Source organism: Pantherophis guttatus, chromosome 1 (genome assembly GCF_059756535.1).
Source record: "Pantherophis guttatus breed Tessera chromosome 1, ASM5975653v1, whole genome shotgun sequence".
Classification (NCBI taxonomy): Eukaryota; Metazoa; Chordata; class Lepidosauria; order Squamata; family Colubridae; genus Pantherophis; species Pantherophis guttatus.
The window spans coordinates 150904905-150924803 of NC_142063.1; the positions used below are offsets into that span (position 1 = coordinate 150904905).

Sequence of the window (19899 nt, forward strand, 5' to 3'; positions counted from 1 at the left end):
TCTTCTAAAGATTGAAAATGGGTATCAAGAACTGGTGTGGCCTTCTGCAAATTGTCATTCTTCTGCTGAAGCTACTTCTATGAGTAGAGGACAGGGAACATTTATGGCAAGGAAAACAGAGCACACATCTGCTGCCTCAACCCCAACAACCTATAACAAGTTTCCAAAGAATGGGAGTACAGAGGAATTTCCTCCTCCACCATCAACAGATTTACTACAGGTTCCCTCTGAAATGACAGAGTTTTCCCAGTCCCTTGAACCCCCTCTCTCTCCATCCAAGCAAGTTCTTCCCAAGGATTTATATTCCAGGCAAAGAAATCTTTATGAATTAAATCGTTTATACAAACACATTCACCCTGAATTAAGGAAGAATTTAGAAAAAGATTACTTCAAGGATATTTCTGACATAGTCTGTGGCAGCAACACTGAAATGGATAGCTCAGTAGGAGGAGATGTCCTTCAGGCTAAACAAGTCTTTGAAAACTCAGAAAGCAGCCCTGAGAAAAGCATGAGCCCGGAAAGAGAATATTTAGAATGGGATGAGATCCTAAAGGGAGAGGTCCAATCCATGAAGTGGATTTTTGAAAATCAGCCCCTGGATTCAATAAAGGACGAGTCGCCCGACCAAGACAATGCTAAAAGCATTGCAGGTCAAGAAATAATTGCTGGGGGAGATGTTAAGTATACTACTTGGATGTTTGAAACACAACCCATAGATGCACTGAGTGCAAATTTTTCAGACGATGCAGGAGCTGCAGATCGAATTCCAGATTTAGCCCGAGGAGATGTCCGCACAACTACATGGATGTTTGAAACTCAGTCACTGGATTCAATGAATAAAATTCACCATGAACAGGAAGAAGAGTCAAATGAAAATTCAGTCGAGGAAATCACTGGTGGAGATGTCAAAACAGTGAAATATATGTTTGAAACACAGAATTTGGATAGTCTTGGACAGCTTTATTCGGTGGACGAAGCTAAACTCCTGCAACTGAGATCAGAACTAAAGGAGATTAAAGGCGATGTAAAGAGAAGTATAAGGCATTTTGAAACACTGCCAATGTATGTTATTCGAAACAATTTAGGTCAAATGCTGGAAATTAAAACAGTCCACAGAGAAGATCTGGAGAAAGGAGATGTCAAAACAGTTCATTGGATGTTTGAAACTCAGCCTCTGGATGTTATCAATAAAGACTCCATGGAAATCAAAGTTGTCCGTGGAATTTCCATGGAGGAAAACGTTAAAGGGGAAGTGAGCAGGGCAAAATGGTTATTTGAAACCCAGCCTTTAGATACTATTAAAGAGTCTGAGGAACCTGCTGCAGAAAAAGAAATCATACTGGGGACCGACGTCTGCAAAAAATGTTGGCTGTTTGAGACTCAGCCTCTTGATACCTTAAAAGAAAATGAAGACCCAAATGTTTTGCCCACCGTAGAAATCATCGGAGGAGATGTAAACACTACTAAACACCTATTTGAAACATTGCCGATGGATCTGTTAAAAGACAGCCCAGATGTTGAAAAACTTCAAAAAATGGCTGCCACTGAGGAAGAGAAAGGCGATGTGAAGCATCAGAAATGGATTTTTGAGACGAAACCTCTTGAACAGATTAGGGAAGAAAGGAAAGAATTCATAAGAACTGTGAAACTGGAGGAAATTGACAAGGGAGATGTGAGCAACTGTAAGCATGCATTTGAAACATGCTGGTTCAGCAAACATAATGACTCACACAAAATCCATGTTGAAGGCGTAACAAGAGGCGCCGTAAAATTGAATAAAGACATTTTTGAAACTATTCCATTATACGCAATCCAGGATAATCTTGGGAAATACCATAAAGTTAAAACAATTCGTCAAGAAGAGGTGATCCGAGGAGATGTCAGGAACTGCAGGTGGCTTTTTGAAACAAGGCCCATTGACCAGTTTGATGAGAGCATTGAGAAAATCGAGATCATCAAAGGGATAACCTCCAAAGAAGTACAGTCGGGTGATGTGAAGACAGCAAAATGGCTGTTTGAAACTCAGCCTCTTGACTCCATTAAATATTTTAGCAACGTAGAAGACGAAGAAAGCAAGCAACAGACAGAGGCTACGGAAGTGGTCAAAGGGGATGTCAGGATGTGCAAGTGGTTGTTTGAAACTCAGCCAATGGAATCTCTGTATGAGAAAGAGACAACGGTAACAACCACTGACGAAATACAGAGAGGAGATGTGAAAACATGCACCTTGCTATTTGAAACACAATCTCTTGACGCGATTGGGGTGGAATCAGAAACAGCTAAGCTGCACACGGTTGAGCAGGAGGACATTCAAGGAAGCGATGTCCGCACGGCATGTTTCCTTTTTGAGACAGAAAAGCTAGAGAACATACAAGGAGAAGAAGACGACAAAGAACTCACACGAATTGTGGAAATTGATATCCAGCCTGGAGATGTCTCTACCATGAAATATAAATTTGAGACCCAACCGTTAGACTCGCTCAGTATCGACTCAGAGGAAGTCCTGAACAAAATTAAAACCATACAAAGTGAAGATATACAAAAAGGAGACGTTTTGCGTTGCTGTTGGCTTTTCGAAAACCGGTCCCTCGGTGAAATATCAGAGGACAAAGAAGAAAGGACTTCTTTGGCCCAAACCGTTACAGATGTACAAGATGGGCATGTGAAAAATGGCTGCTTCATCTTTGAGACGTTTTCTCTGGACCAGATTAAAGATGAAGATGCCGTGGAGGAAAATACGAAGAAAACCATCAGCCATGAAGAAATAACAAAGGGGGATGTGAAAAGCTACAAAATGCTTTTTGAGACCCAGCCACTTTATGCAATCCAGGACAAAGAAGGATATTATCATGAGGTGACTACAGTGAAGAAGGAGGAAGTTATCCATGGAGATGTACGTGGCACCCGGTGGCTGTTTGAAACTAAGCCTTTAGGCTCAATAAATGAGTCTGAAAATGTGTATGTTATAAAATCAGTCACCCAGGAAGATATCCAGAAAGGAAATGTTAGCTCCGTTAGATACCGATTTGAAACACAGTCATTGGACACAATTTCAGATGAGGAGAAGTTTGTTGTCCCCACAGTGAACAGTGTCCAGGGTGGCGATGTGAAAGCCAACAAGAAATTATTTGAATCTGAAGAAACCCAGAGAGACAAGTATGTAAGAACAGTGAATGTCAGCGAAATACAACAAGGCAATGTTAAAACATGTACTTGGTTATTTGAAACACGGACCATTGATGAAATTAGAGGGGAAGATTCAGAATACAAAGACATCCAGACAGTAACAAGGGAAGAAGTCCAGGAGGGGGATGTTCAGCATGCAGTATGGCTCTTTGAAAACCAGCCTCTAGATTCCATTAAAGAAAATGATGAGACAGATACAGAAATAGATAAGGAGGAAATTCCACAGGCCAATGTAAAAACCACCACATGGCTTTTTGAAACCACGCCTTTCCATGAATTTAATGAAAGTAGAATTGAAAAGGAAGAAATTGTTGGGAAAAGTGTGAAAGAGACTTTAAAGGAACTTTATTCGCAGAAAGTTGTAGAGACTCATGGGATCATCTTGGAGGCAGATGAAATTGGAGATGTCCGAATGGCAAAATATAGGTTGATGAATCAGGAAACTCCTGAAATACAAAAGGAAGAGATTATTAAAGGAGATTTAGCCAACATCATGATAAACCTCCTGTCCAAACCAAGTACTATGGAAAGGGAAAGTAAAGTAAATGAAGATGAAAAGGGCAATGTAGATTTGACCAAAAAGCAACTGATGAATACCTCAACATCGGTGCTTGTTGAAAAAGAAGAGGTAGTGAGAGGTGATATACAACGAGCCATTAAAAAACTGTTTAATCAGGATCGTTCTGTAAAACGTGGGATTTTAATTCAGGAAAGTGAAAGGGGTGATGTTAATATGACCATCTATTCTCTCTTCCACAAAAAAGAAAACAATAAAGTTGAACAAGATGAAGTTATAGGCGGTGATGTAAAGCGTACAATTCACAGTCTTCTCTCTTCTGTAATGAATCATGAAATATCAGAAAGACCTAAAATAGATGATTCAGAAAGGGGCAACGTTCAGTTTTTTACAACTTGCATAGAAGCTGGAGCTTTGGACTATTTGAAATTACTCCAATCAGAGACAAATGAAGCATATGCTAGAAAAAATCAAGATGAGGAAGAGGAAATAGTTGGTGGAGATGTTGAAGGCACTAAACTATTACTAAAGAAAAAGAAGTCTCAAATACAGCGAACGGTTAACGAAGCTGACATAATTCCTGGCGATGTCTGTAATGCCCTTAAAATCTTTACGACTGAGCCACAAGTTACATCTTGTCATGTAGACAAAGAAGAAATTATAAAAGGTGATTTGAAGACAACTTTAAATTCCCTAAGTCGGTCTATAAATCAGACCACTGTTACGGAGAAAGAAGAAATTGCAAAAGCTGACATCCATGCAATTTTGAAGTCTCTTCAAGAATCAGTTTATCAACCAAGAGAGACAGAAAAACCAGAGGTCGTTCCTGGTGATATTAAACAGACCATTGAATCTTTGGAGAAAGCAATACAAACAAAAAATGAAGTCTTGAGAGAAGAGGTTGTCCAACATGACCTTGAATCCACACTAAAACCTTTAAAAACAGTTCAGCAATCTTTCAAGGAAACAGACAAAGAAGTATTCAGAGGCAATACTCAAACTGCTATAGAGAGCTTGCTGGACACTTCTGAAGAAACAAAATTAAGGCAATACCAAAGATTCACAGAAGCACAGGTAAAACAAAGTAAGGAAATGTTGCTGAAGCCATCTCAACAATTAGCCCAGAACAAAGTCAATCCAATTGAACACTTGAAAAACAATAATACATTTCTTCAGAAGGAAATGATGACCCAAAAGAAGAGTTTTCTCACAGAAGATGCCAAAGCAATCCATTTGGATCCGAGATGGAACACCAAGAGTCATGAGATGGAGAAGAAAAATATGAAGGCCTTACCTAAATCTCAGTACAAAGTCACTGAAAAAGCAGATGAATCTTCTGTGGATAAAGTCACAGCAAAGAGACATAGAGATCAATATGTGACTGACCAAACTAGTTTTTGCAATAATGTTGAGAAGAATGAAAGTTCAAAGGAGTCAGAGGCAAGCAGAATATTGATGAAGGGCCATTCAACCAATGAGATGCAGAGTGCAAAACAAATGACAGGAAAGAAACAAAGCATCTTTCATGAATATAAAGATGAAAAATATGTTGATGTGAGAAGTCAGGGTGAGACGAAAGCAAAATCGGCCCAGCCAACATATGATCACCAGAGCTCCAATTACAGAGGGACGGAACAACTGATCAACCAGTCAACTGGCCTGATTTCCAAAGCGGCTGGTCATCTTGAAACAAAAGAGGTGCAACAAGACAGAAAGCGATCACAGCATTCAAAGGAGGTTTGCAGAGGGAAGAAAAACAATGTCATGGCAAGCCAAGCTCAGGTTTCCATGGCATCGGAGCAGAATGTAAAATCCAATCAAAAAGTCAGAGTCACACAGGAAATGCACAGGCAATTCAAAGAAGCTGAAAGGAAGCAAAAATGCAGTGAGAAATCCATTTTGAAGTACTCAGAAAAATGTAACATTGAAGGTGCTGATGAAGATTTGAGGGTTCAAGTGAAAAACCCCGTGAATCCATTCAAGTATCCTAAAGGCTTAGATAGGTCAGAAATCGATTCTCCCTCTCCCCCTCCTCCACCACCACCTCCTCCACCTCCACTTCCACTGGCTTCATCTGAAGTTGACTTTCCTTTGCCGCCGCCACCTCCTCATTTATTGATGCCTTGTGATAGACAGAAGTTTCCTTCTCCACCATCACTACCAAATGAAGAGGTTAAGTCAGAGCAGGAGAGTTTTCCCCCTCCACCACCCACTGCAGAAGAGAAATGTGACACTGAATTGACATCTCATCTGCCTCTGGCACCACTCCCTCAGGCAAAAGAAAGTTTCTTCAAAAGCCCATACAACACAAAACATCTTCAGGCAGAACTTATGAAAGAATTAGAAGCGAGCCAGTGCAAAACATCCAGAAAAATGCAGCCGAGGATTATTCAGATGCACAAAGAGATTGATAAGACAAATACAGTGGAAGAAAGGGCAGAAAGTTCAATGTTGAGGAACACTGTTAGTCATGAAAGAAAAGAGAAGAAAGTCTGCACCAAAAATGAGGATGTTAAAAGGGCCGCATCAGTTATGGATACTATCAGTCTGGAAGTATCACCGTCGAATAAGACATTTCCACATTTTAGGTCTCCTTCTCTTCCAGCAGAGGCAACGCAAGCACCACCTAAGCCTTATGTACGGAAATTTAAAACTCCTTTAATGATCGCAGAAGAAAAATACAAACTGCAAAAGGAAGAGATGGAACAAAAACAAACTAAGGATGTTTGTCAACTTCAGGTGAGAATGAACAGTGAAAGCTGGGGAAGATTAGCTCAGGCAGAGTCAGAAGGTGGCCTGCCCATGCCAAAATCATATAAACAGGATGAAATCACTCCACAAGGGTCATTGCCCTCTGAAGTTCCAGCTACACCGGCTGAGCCTGAATGCCAGAGGAAGCCTCAAGTCACCAACTCAGAAGCTGATGACCTACAGCCCTTACCAAAACAATTCATGGCTGAACAGTCTCAAAATGTTTCAAAGCGCTCGGCAGAAGAACACATCAGGGAAAAAGCAGTCCATGAATCACAACATCTTACAAAACAGAGTGTATCTTCTGAAAAAGTGCAGACCCACAAAGAACATGCAATGAGCCAGAAAGAGCAGCACCAAAATGAGGAACAGTTGCATGCATCAAATAATAAAACAGCGTACCCCTCTTTCAAAGTTAGAACCATCCAGGTTTCCACCTGTGATCATACCTTACCTAAAGGCCACAGAGATTCCATGATTTATAAAAAGCAAGAGGGGTCAAGTGTCCATGGTATTGTGAAGCAACAGGTTCAAGAAAAACAGAAAGAAAACATAAGCAAGAAAAGTGCTGCAGGGAATTGCATGAAAGTGGATGGGAAAATCCACACGGAAAATACACTTTTTAAGTATACTGAAGGCAGGCAAGACATCAGGGATAAAAAATCTAGTGAAACGAAACAGAGATTAGTTCAAAGAAAGGAAACGGAGAAAGACAAAATGAAACAAGAAAAAAAATCTTTAGCTATGGAAGGAAAGGAAAGCCAGGCAATTGCTCACCTCAAAGAAGAGAAAGGAATAATTCAAAGAAAAGAACAAGTGGCTAGCAGTAAATCAGAAAAAATGGTTAAGCAAAAAATAATCGATATACATAAAGAATTTCAGACTGTGCATTCCAAACCAGAATCAACTTTTGTTTTGGAGACAAACGTTCAGAATAAAAACCTGTCTCAGGAAAAGAATAATCTACAAGGACAGGGAGAATATACCTGGGAAATTACCTCAGAACAGAAAAAAAGCCCTCATAAGACACCAGAGCCAAAAAAAGAGCCTGTGCAAGAAAAAATGCTACCATCTAGTTCACCAAGAGGATCCTTGCAGAAAAGTGAGAAAAACTCAGTAGACATATTAGAGTTGTTGAGGAAACGGGAGGAGATACAACAGCTGTTGTCCAGAATGAAAGAATTTGAAATGGAGCCAAGTAAAAATGGAATGAAAACATTCCAGGTGTTCTTAAGTGTTATTCCAGAATGGCTGGTAGAACAAGAAAAGAAGCAAGACTTAAGTTACATTGCACGGGAAGACAGTGTTGAAAAGATGAGGGAAGAATTGTTGGTTATTAAAGATCAAGCTTCCCAAATACTTCACTCATGTGAAGAGGCGATCCAAGCAGCCATGATTTCAACGAATTCCCTGAAGTGTAAAAAAAATGTTCACAGCGCTAGAGGATCATCGCAGAAAATAGCTAAAGTGACTGTTGGATCCAGCAGAAAAGATTCACAGATGGCTAAAGAAATGTCCAAAGACATCATGGCACACCAAGAAGTAAAGCAGAAACTCAGTGCAAACAGATTTTCAGAAATCACAACTTCTTCACCATCTCTAAGAATGCGAGCGCCTTCACCCACTTATATCACAATTGAATCTAGATGTGTTGAATCTCCTTTCAGGGATTTATTGTCTCCAGTCCAAAGAGAAAGCACTCCGGTTCCACCATCACCCCCACCGAAATCTACTACACCAACATCTAAGATACATCAGTCATCCATCCATTCTGAGCAACTTGCAAAACTTAAAGACACTACAGTAAAACTAGCTCAAGGGGCAATCCCAAATAGATCATTTACTCCAATTCCTATTGTGGAGAAAAGGTCGGAGATTATAAAATCTCCTGCAACCCTCCGTCGGCAAATCAAGATTGATACACGTCAACCTGACATTTGCAAAGCACCATTTCCAAAAGACACCCATGTAACTGCAGAGGCAGTGGCAAAAGTCAAAGAGACACATGAAGAATCCCAAGTAAATCAAATGCACGTCTCTCAGAAAGGTGGGAGCATTCCGGTAGAGCCCCATGGACAAAGTGTAGGCTCTATTTCCATTTCACATAGCTTTGAGGTTCCTAAGTCTGGTCCTAAAGGGTTTAGGCATAGGTATGAAGCATCTGACCAGGTAATTCACATAAGGAAGGAGCCAGAGCTACCTGAAGCATTTGGCAGTGACTATGAATATAAAACGGATGCAATATTACAGGCTTTCAATGATCAGACATTAAGTGAGGGAAAATTCAAGAACAAATATGTTGAAAATGGTATCATGAGTGACAAGTCAAAGGAAGTCAGGTGTAGATCAAGAAAGGACAGACTTAGCCAAACTTCCCAAGAGCAAGACAACAGAAAAGATAGCTTCCAAAAATGTCCTGGAAAGCATCAAAGAGAATCAAAGGAAACTAACTCTAAGAAGCAAAACCAACGTGTCATTAAAGAGCATTCCTGTGAGCCCAGGGTCTGCTTTGAGGCAAAGTCCCCCATAGGACACTCCTATGGCATGGAGTCTTTTGAGAACACGGTCATTGAATCTAGAACCGCGGCCTCCACCGCACAGAGCACTGATGGAACTCAGTCAGGATTTGGCTTCAAACGGGCCCCTCCGACCTATGAAGATGTCATCTCAGGGCACATCTTAGATATTGCTGCTCCCGGTTCACCAGAAAATCTTCTAAGGAACTTTCAGAAGACTTGGCAGGAAAGCGAGAGAGTGTTTCAAAGCCTTGGCTACACCATGTCAGAAGCTACTGAAGCAGAAGTGAGAAGTAGTTTCCACGAGGAAGCAGAGTTTATCAGTGGTAAATAAGCATGCGATGTGTGAAGGAAGCTTTTAGCGTGTGCAGCCACGGCAATAAAACACTCTGTAGAATTAAAATGCAGTTGGAAGGAGAAAGTAACACAACTCCAGCTAACACTTCTTTGCTTCCCCTTCTCTCTTTCCTTTCTCCCAGAAATCTCTATTCCCTTTCTAAAAGCATGAGCTTACTATATGCGCTGAGCATGTTGGCTAACCAATACTGAGAGTGTGAAGTGTGGTCTCTCCCAAGGTAAAAGCTATATTCCGATTTTGCTGATAAAATAATTTCCCTGAATTTTAATTAAAAAAACTAATATCTCACAAAATATGTTTTATAGCGATTGTGTTGCTTTGCTCAAGTTAAAAACATATATACTACGGGTTGTTGTTGTTTTTGTTGCTGTTGTAGAACTTCATGAAGCCCTTAGGGTAAATGCCGCATACTTTGACAAAGTGCCATTTTATGTAACATATGTTCATTTTCATAGGACAGAATCACTTCTTTTAGAACAGGGCCTTTTAAACTGGGATGGTGTGTGTGTGTGTGTGACACCTGAAACAATTGTTCCAGGTTCTGCACACGGGGTGGAGTGCAATCCAAAGTGCTATTTACCATTTGGAATATATTGTATTTATTGGGTGGGTACAATATTTTATTTGCAGGCCGAAGTCCCAAGGACAATCAGAAATTGTTCTGGGGGTATTGAAAATAATTAAATTATAGAGGTAACAGAAGTTATATTTGTAGGAATACCTTAATTTCTGGACACTACGGTCAAATCTAATCATGTACAGGTAGCCTTGCTTAGCAACCACAATTGGAACCAGTAACTTGGTTGTTAAACGATGTAGTTGCTAAACGAAAAGTCATGTGACCGTGACAGGCAAATGACCTTTTCCCCCATAGACATGGTCACTAAACAAAAAATAACAATTTATGCAATTTATGACTTTACTTCTGCTTCTGTATTAACTCTGTCACAAACTGGTTGCGAAGCAGATAAATTAGAAGAATTAGAATTAGAATAAAAAGTTATTGTCATTTTAAATGCATATTAATCAGCATACATTAAACTTAAATTTCATTGCATTCAACTCTCAAATGGTGAGCACATGACTGCAAGGTGTCTAGTTTAATGAAAAGAAGGACTAGGGGTGACCTGGTAGCAGGCCCAATATCCAAGGGGCTGCCAGAAAGAAGAGGGAGTAAATCTATTCTCCCAAACACCTGAAGGCAGGACAAGAAACAGTTGATGGAAACTAATCAAGGAGAGAACCAACCTAGAACCAAGGAAACATTTCCTGACAGCGAGAACATCAGTGGAACGACTTGCCTCCAGAAGTTGTGGGTGCTCCAACACTGGAGGTTTTTAAGAAGTGATTGGACAACCATTTGCCTGAAATGGCATAGGGTTTCCTCCTTGATAGGAGGTTGGACTAGAAGGCCTCCAAAGTACCTTCTAACTCTGTTATTCTGTTATGTTGTGATGGTCAGAAATGCAAGGATTGGTCACAAAGTTATTTTTTAATGCCATTGTAAATTTGAACAGTTACACCTGTAAAAAACAAACAAACAAACAAAAATCAGATGACTCTCAAGAATTGCAAATGGAACAAAATAAGATTCCACCCCCTTCCTCCTTCCCTCTCCTGCCCATTAGGTCTTCCTGCAGGGCACAGAATCTTCTGAAAATTATGAATTGGCCCAAGGGAAGCAGGTTTGAAGAGAATTTTGCCAGAATTAAAAAAAAAATGTATATCTGAAATGCTACAGTATGTCCTAAACACGCTTGGGGGAAAAATCTTTGAGAATTGGAGATAATTTCTTCTGGGTTTTCTTTGCTTCCTGCAGAGGTGGGTTTCAGCAGGTTCTGACCAGTTCTGGAGAACCGGTAGTGGAAATTTTGAGTAGTTTGGAGAACCAGTAGAAAAGAGTCTGACTGGCCCCGCCCCCATCTATTATCTGCCTCCTGAGTCCCAGCTGATTGGGAGGAAATGGAGATTTTGCAATATCCTTCCCCTGTCACACCCACCAAGCCACGCCCACCAAGCCATGCCACGCCCATCAAGCCACACCTCCACAGAACCGGTAATAAAAAAAATTGAAACCCACCATTGGCTTCCTCCCACGCCACACCCCACCCCCAGATTTTAGTGAAGATGGCTCTTGGTTTTAATCTCCCACAGTGTCCATGATATAATGTTAATCTGAAACACTGTGGGAAAGTGGAATAGCCAGTTTGATTTAGTGGCTAAGGTACCAAGCTAGCAACCAGGAGACTAGAAATTCTAGTCTAATCCAGTCTAGACTGTGAGAGCTAGAAAATAAAAATAAAATGTGTTTGTGGCTCAGGGCTCTTCCAGGAAGAGTACGCACAAACAATAGCAGTGAGCACTCTGAAAAGTAGAATGGTGCTGGATTATGTTGAAAAACTTTCATCTTCATCATCTCCAATTATGTTCAAAATCCACCATCTGCAGCTTCAGCCACGGAGAGTAGAAGAATAAAACTCTTGGTCAGTGCAAAAGGAACCTATTTCCTTAAAGATATTTTTTTTTAAACCCAAATTGCAGATTCATTTATAAACAGGGTAGAAATCGCATTACCCACACAAAAGATCAAAAGCGCTGTTTTCATGAGCACAGTCTCGTTCCCCAAAGTGAATTGCATTTTAGGAAAACTGTATTATTGATCAACACTGTAGATTCAATCCTTTAAAAATTGCTTTGGGTTCTTCCTGTACATAATCAACCTTGCCACGAAATAGAAGCATTTCCACTGTGAATAGGAGCTGATGTGCTTCCAATGGGAAAGTGTCACAAGCCATGGATGCAGAATTTTGCAACCAGTGCAGAAGCATCTGTTTTCCTTCACTGCAATGGAAATGGAAATGGAAATGGAAATGGAAATGGAAATGGAAGGAAGGAAGGAAGGAAGGAAGGAAGGAAGGAAGGAAGGAAGGAAGTCATTCATGTACCCTCTTTTACCTTTCACTTTATTGAAACTATTAAAGCGTCTTCAAATAAATATAAAAAGTTTGGCATTAGTCGAAACAAAGAATTTATATCATCTGACTCCCAGGAAGCTTAAGGGTTAATTATTTGGGAGTGAAGGTTCTCAGGTTTCCTAATGATATTGCAATTTTTTTGTGCATAGCCTGAAGAAAAAAAATATAACAGTACATAGCACTGACATCATCTCATTTATTTCTAGAAAGTGCAACTTCAGGGAAAGGAAACATGCCTACTTTGTCAAAAGAGAGTTTATCCAATGGAGTGCCTAGCTGCCGACAAACAGATTTTCCATAAATCATGTTTTCGGTGCCACCATTGCAGTAGTAAATTAAGGTAAGATGAAGCGAGCAATTAAAACATTTAACATTCATATATTATCAAAGCTTGATTTGATGTTCAGATGAATGAATGAATGAATGAATGATACTTCAAATATTGAAAATAAATCAACATATTTAGTGCTGCTACTGAACTCTTTATCACCAGAATGATGGTGTTGGATCACTTAACTTCTGCTGTGTCTGGGCATCTCTCTATCTAAAGGGGGAAATGGTTCTTCATATTACAAAGTAAATGAAAACCGCTATATAAATTGGAACAACAAGAATCTAAGTGGAAAGAAAATTATTGAAGCGATTTCTCCCTTGGAAATGACTTAACGCTGTTTACAGATTCAGAAGAAGTAGGTGCCAAATATGCCCTGCTTTTTAAAAATACTGAGGTTAAACAGTGAAAGAAGTTCTACACAAGGCTTACAGAAAATATTGCATTAGAAAAAAAGAAAAGAGAGAAATGAACTTAGAACTTAGAATAACTTTATTGTCACTTTGAATGTACACTAATTGCCATACATTAAAATGAAATTTCGTTGCATACAGCTCTCAAAGGGTCACCATCTCCAATATATACTACATAAACATGACAAAAATATAAATGAATGAATGAATGAATGAATGAATGAATGAATGAATGAATGAATGAATGAAGTATGCATATATCAATAAATCAGTTGGAGGAAAGGGGTAGAAAATTTTTTGTAGTGTTCTCTGATATATACCTCCTTCAATTATTGCCTTGCTAATGTAATCTATATACATAATATTAGTATCCACAATCAAGGGAGTATATACTGCTGATTATATTGGTTCATTTCATAATTCCTGATAGGCAGCGTGTATACAGTTGTAAATACACAACAATGGGTATTTGGAAGAGAATAATATTTGAGCAATATTGATGAAGACTAAGGCTTCTAGGGACTAGGGATAATCTGATGAATGCCCCCACTTTTTTCTCTAAGCGTATGAAAGGGATTTGTGTTATTATAACATTAGTAAGCACTACAAATGTCTAACTGGGAAAGTACAATTCTGAATACATTGGGAGAGAATCTACACCTCATGCCTAGCCACAATTTGGTTTAGTTTTATCTTGGTCTGATGCGTAGATTCAACCACTGCAGTTGGTTGCTAAGCTATGAGTTTTGGCCTAACATTCAGTAAGACATAGATTACTATAGCTGAAACAATATATTATCTCAGCCAACTCACATATCATTTCAAACCTGGATATTTTAGAACAGGGTGTCAAACTCACGTCGTCACATTGTCATCACGTGACATATCATAACTTTTTTCCCTTTTGCTAAAACGGGGGTGGGCGTGGCCAGGGCGAGACATATCCAGCCTGTGGGCTGTGAGTTTGATACCTCTGTTTTAGAACATTGTTAACTGGAAAAAAAATGGCTTCCTTTTTTTCATAGTAAGCCACTGTAAGCAAAAACAAATGAACCACATTAATCTCATTTGTGAACTAGGTAAAAATTTTAAAATATGCTTTACTTTATACTAAAGCGCTTTTAAAAGTTAGACAATATTGTACCACAATGATCTTAGTAACATTTTTTTAAGAAATGGCTAAAATGTGTTTTGGCCATAATTAACATCCAGTATTTTTTAAAAAGCAAAAGAATAAATAAGATTAGTTTATATTGGTGGAAACCAGGAAACTGTTTTTAAAGGAGTTTGATTTTCACTAAATATTTTACCTAGGTACATTTAATACATTCGGTACAAACTGCAATGTCGTGAAAATGACAAAATATCACAATGCAAACCCTGACTGGTACTTGCATTGCAAAGCTGCAGCCAAACATCGGCAAGTCATATGCTTTCCATTAATATTATAGTTGGTAGCAGAATCAGCCAGATATTTAGCCAGCCTTAGTCTTTTTATCCACCAATCAAGTCCTGCCCAAGAATCTGGGCTAGACAAATGTTGTTTGATATTATTAAAGGTATCATTGCAAGATGCAAAAGATGCCTTTTACAATTATTATTATTATTATTATTATTATTATTATTATTATTATTATTATTATTATTATTATTATTATTATTATTATTATTATTATTAATAATAATAATAATAATAATAATAATAATAATAATAATAATAATAATAATAATAATAAAAATAAAAATAAAAATAAAAATAAAAATAAAAATAAAAATAATATTTTATCATACATACATGTATATAAAAAAATAAAACAGGTGGTGAATATACCCCAAAATTTTGCTTTCTATTTTCCTCACAACAACCTGCAATGCATTTTGTTATTCTCCCATTTCGTTTACCTAGTGATGCCATATAAGAGAATAAGATCAGTTCCAATTAAAGTATCAATTTAAAAAAGACTACAAAAAGGGCACCAATAGTGAATGTATGCTGAAACTGATGTATTACAGTTGGATCCCATACTCAGTAATCCACTATAAATGTCAAAGTCACACAATTTTGGAAGACGATAGAATAATACTAAGCTTCTAAAAAAAGTCAGATTTTCTGTGGCTTTGATAAGTGACCTAAGAAACTAAGAGAAACCCCAGGAACAATGAAGTGGTATAGCTACCTCACAAACATTGAGAGGTTCAAAGATGACCATTCATCTAAAAATATGGGAGCATTTCATATCCCTCAGATTATTTCGCTGGATGTAGAACCTTCAGAGAAAAAAGTAGCAGAAATAGTAAATGAAAAAGCAATTTTTTGTAGAGATGCAGAATATCAATTTATCCCCTGTTGTTTTTAAGCCAAAAATGATGTTTCAGTAAGGATTACTGAAGACATTTAACAGACATTTAAGACAAATATTAACAAAGAAAGTACAAAATCTTCTCTTTTCACACATCAAATAGACATATGAATTTCTTTTTACGCTCTCTGAGACTGGTGGGGCATTTTCCAGATGTTTCATTATCAAACTAGGTAACATCATCAGTGCTTGAAGGGAATGGAGTTTGCTCTTATTTTTATAGACTAGGGACCTGCCCTATCAATATTGATGGGGGTGTTCTTTGTGCTTCCTTCATTAGGCTCTTATTTACTGTTACCTTGTTTGTCTGCTTTGGTAGGTTAGTTGATTTCCCTTTGAATGGTATATAGATGTTGTTTATCTCTGTGTGCCTGTTGATGGCTGATTTGTCTGAGTGCCAGGCTCCAGGAATTCTGTGGTATTTTTGGACTTGACTTGGTCTAGAATGCTCAGTTTCCCACTTGTCACTATGGTTGATTCTGTCCATGTGAAATTAAGGAGTTTTTATTGTGTCTTCTGACTGAAGATTATTGCAGATAATTGTCTCAAAAGATGAGCAGAGATTAACACTACGATTAACACTAGACCAACATTCAAGAAGTAAACAATACCCACTCAAGGAGCTACAAACACAGGCAAATAAGTTAACAGTAAGCAGCCTAACCAAGGAACTCCTCCTATGACTGGCAGGGCAAGCCCTACTATTAAAAATAAGAACAAACCCCACACTGGTTTGTTCACAACCCACTGTTGTTACCTAATTGAGTAATGAAACATCTGCAAAAAAGCCACCAAGCTCACAGAGCACCAAACATCCCACAGTTCAGCCCTCAACTACAAATATTCTCTTCTGTTGGAACTTCTTTTTAATTCTAGCAATGAATGGAAAATGTTGAGGATGTAGCAATTCTGTTAAAATCAGGGGGCTACACAGAACTGATCCTCAAACACTGTCAAATGTTTAACTAACTTTCAAAATATTTTGCTTTAAAATACACTAAGAAAAAGACTTCTTTGATCTATTCTGTGCTACTTATTTCCCAAAGAGTGAAATTAAGCATTTAAAGCCCAATCTTAAAAGTGAACAATTTGGAATTAGATTAAATCATATTCTGAGCAATCCCATAAATATTAATTATGGCTTAAATCCAATGTATGACTAAGTATTGATCCAACTTAATACTATTTAATTTATTGGCATATTGAGAGGGGGGGAGGGAGGGAGGGAGTGTGTGTGTGTGTGTGTGTGTGTGTGTGTGTGTGTGTGTGTGTGTGTTAGTTATATTTATGGATAGTAAAATTACAATTAATTACAGCTAAAACATTCTTGGACTGTTTACGATTGAAAAATACTATAAAACATTTTTCTTTGATTTGACAGCTTAGGAAATTATGCTTCTCTCCATGGTAAAATATATTGCAAACCACATTTTAAGCAACTTTTCAAATCCAAAGGAAATTACGATGAAGGCTTCGGACACAAGCAACATAAAGAATTATGGATTTCCAAAAATCAGAAAGGCCCTAATAGTTGTGCTCCTGCTAAAGAAGTTCATAAATCCATATCAAAAGTGAATAAAACAACTGTTCATATGTTGTGTCCTGGCAATCCACAAGTCCATTGTGAAACTATGAATGATAATTTAAAACAGAATACAGAGAGGGGCAAATTAAACATTATGTGGCCTCCTTCTACAGAAACTCCCAAAAATTCACTCTCAATTGATGTGGTTACAGTAAATAAACCAAAATGGCCCCCTGAAATTTCTGAATATGAGACTGACAGAATTAATACGACTCTTTCTGTGGGTGATACAAACCAACCACAGCTCACAAATGGTAATAGCCATCTTTGGGAGACAAACAGACAAAAGAAAAATGAAAATATTGACTTACATTCAGACAACCATTCCTCTCCCATTCCTGTGCCTAGGGAAGATGAACCTACTAATATTATTACAGCAAAGACATGCAATGATGAGAATGGAATCGTACAAAGGAGAGCAGAGGTGGCTGATGATTCAGAAAAGGAAAAAGCAAGTGAAAGGAATGTAAAGGAATACGATAAGGTGGTTGTACAAATTGCTAACAAGGGGAAAGGTGGAAAAAATAACGAAGCTAATGTCACAGAAGTTATACCAGTTACAAACACTGACGATGATAATGACGCTGAATGGCAGAGTAATCAAAACAGTACTCTGAACAATAATAACAACAATAACAATGATAATAATGGCTTTCAAACTACTTTTCCGCATCACAAACTCTGTAGTCAGGTAACATGGTTGGAGGATGGTCCATTTACAGAAGTGGGTCAGGGAAACGATCCTCCTGCCTCCAAATCTACATTTGAAAGTCTCGAAAGATGTGATGTAAATTCAAAGGTGCTCTGCCTAACTGACTCTGAAGTAAGCTATTCCACAGAGGTTTTCAGTTTCACAGATGTTGAAGGAAGCATCAAAGGAGAGAATTTCATTACCTCAGATAGTCTTATTCGGCAGAAAAATAAAGATGTCCATTGTGAAAAACAATGCATTAAGAACAAAGTCATTTTAAAGGAAGTGAATGTTGCAGAATTTCCTTTTGAAGGCAAATTACCAGGCAGTAAGCAATCAATGAAATATGTCAAAACATTAGGTGCTGTTTCAGGTGATCAAGCAGCAACAGAGTTTTTACCGGGAAATGACAGAATTGGTCTGTTTGGCTCTACAGCACCAACTGAAAATGTTGATGGTCCATGTTCTGAAGACTTCATGGCTTACCATATTACAATTTGTCAGGATGAAGGCAAGGAAACCTTGCCGAAAGATGAAAGCAGATATTTAGATTTGCTGAGCTGAAACAACTGAGTAGTTTTGTCATCTCAAAAAGAACAAATCAGGATAGACCACCCCAAGTCAACGTGAGCAGATTAGGAAAAGCTGTCAGCATGACGATCATTAATTTGTACACTTGAACTGACCAAAGCAAATCTGTAATTTTCTTTGACGAATTGGTTAAAAACTTATGTATCTCTAATTTGTGGAATATGTATTTTTAAAAATCCTGTTACCTATCAGAATTTTGAAAGAAATAATTATCTACATTTGTACTAGAAAACATGGGTGAACTTAACTTGCTTAAAATCTATGTATATCTAGACTCGTTCCACAACTTTGGAAGTTACATACCTGTACTTTTATTTTTCTTTATACTTATTAAGGATTACCTCATATGCGAGTCACCGTTGAGGAAGTAAAATGAAAAGTAACTTTTTAAGATGACGTAGTGTAAATGAAATCTGTACTTACATTTCCACTGATATATGGAAGTCGTCACTTAGAACTGCAACCAACTGATGAACACTTACCTACTCTTTGAAAACACGCTGTAAGATTCTCTTCCTACTGCACTATTTCAGTGTTATGCTTTAACCACTGTAATGAATTTAGAGATTATGCACCTGGAGTGCTCTAAGAATAAGACAAATATTTCTAAAATTATTTTTTCACCTATTGTTTTACTGTAACAAAGTTGTTCTATGATATAGTAAGTATATTTGAGGTTTTCTAGCTTTTAAGCATTACACTCTTTCCCGCTAAGAAATATTGAAATGCAAGTACTCAATTGAACTAAATGATCAAAATGCACTATAGTTCCCTCACCATTTGTGAGTTATTCTCTTTATTTTTTGTTTTCCTAGAGTACATTTGCCTTGAAAGTTTTCAGGCCACGTAACATGCACATTTTGTTTCTTGAAAACCAACAAGAAAGAGCAGAAGCCAACCAAAACATGCATTGCTGAATACAACCAGAAAAAAGGGTGCATGGGATTACACATTAACAGTTCAATTCTCTTCATGTCTACTGAGAAATGTCCCATTAAGTTTAATGGACTTTGCTCCCAGAAATATAGGATATTAACTCTCTTTGCCTTTAATGAAAGAATATTAAGCTGATTATCTTCCACTGAATCCAATAAGAAATGAACTCAGTTAAATTTCACTGGACTTTGTTCAGCAATAAAGTCAAAAGGCAGAAGGGAGAACAACATGGAAAATATTAACAGAAATGGTGAGCTGAGGAACTAATGTTAATTTACCAAATTATTCCAACTTGTTTGGAAAGCAAACCAAGCTCAGTTTTAGAATCTGTGTGTACTTAGTCACATTAGCAATGTTGATGCTTGTCCTTATGTACTGAATAAAAAGGTTTTCCTAGGTTAGCCGAGCTTGCATGAGAATACTTCATTAGGCAATTGACAAAACTGAATAAAAAGCACTTTACAAAATGCTGTTTCTGAATTTATTTTTAAACCCATTGCACTTGAAAACTGCTTGCTGTATAGCAAATTATTTGAATCCTTTTAGAATACAAGAATTACTTGGCAGTAAATATTTCAAAAACAAATACTGACCGCACAGTGAAATCTGATTTTCAAAATTATTCTTTTTTTATTGTTACATTATTTTGGTTCAAAAAATAAACTGTTCAACATCTTGTTTGCAATGTT

At 37.8% G+C, this 19899-nt stretch overlaps 1 protein-coding gene across 2 annotated transcripts in view; it reads left to right on the forward strand.

The window, feature by feature from the left end:
- The window catches only part of XIRP2 (xin actin binding repeat containing 2), a 219710-nt gene extending 200033 nt beyond the window's left edge, over positions 1-19677 (forward strand). For both annotated transcript variants that reach the window (XM_034426762.3, XM_087882008.1), the window contains 3 exons: positions 11-9296; positions 12510-12643; positions 16789-19677. In XM_034426762.3, coding sequence (XP_034282653.2) covers positions 11-9296; positions 12510-12604 — 9381 coding nt within the window. In that variant the 3' untranslated portion in view covers positions 12605-12643; positions 16789-19677. The remainder of the gene's footprint in view (positions 1-10; positions 9297-12509; positions 12644-16788) is intronic.
- The last annotated feature ends 222 nt before the right edge of the window (positions 19678-19899 follow it).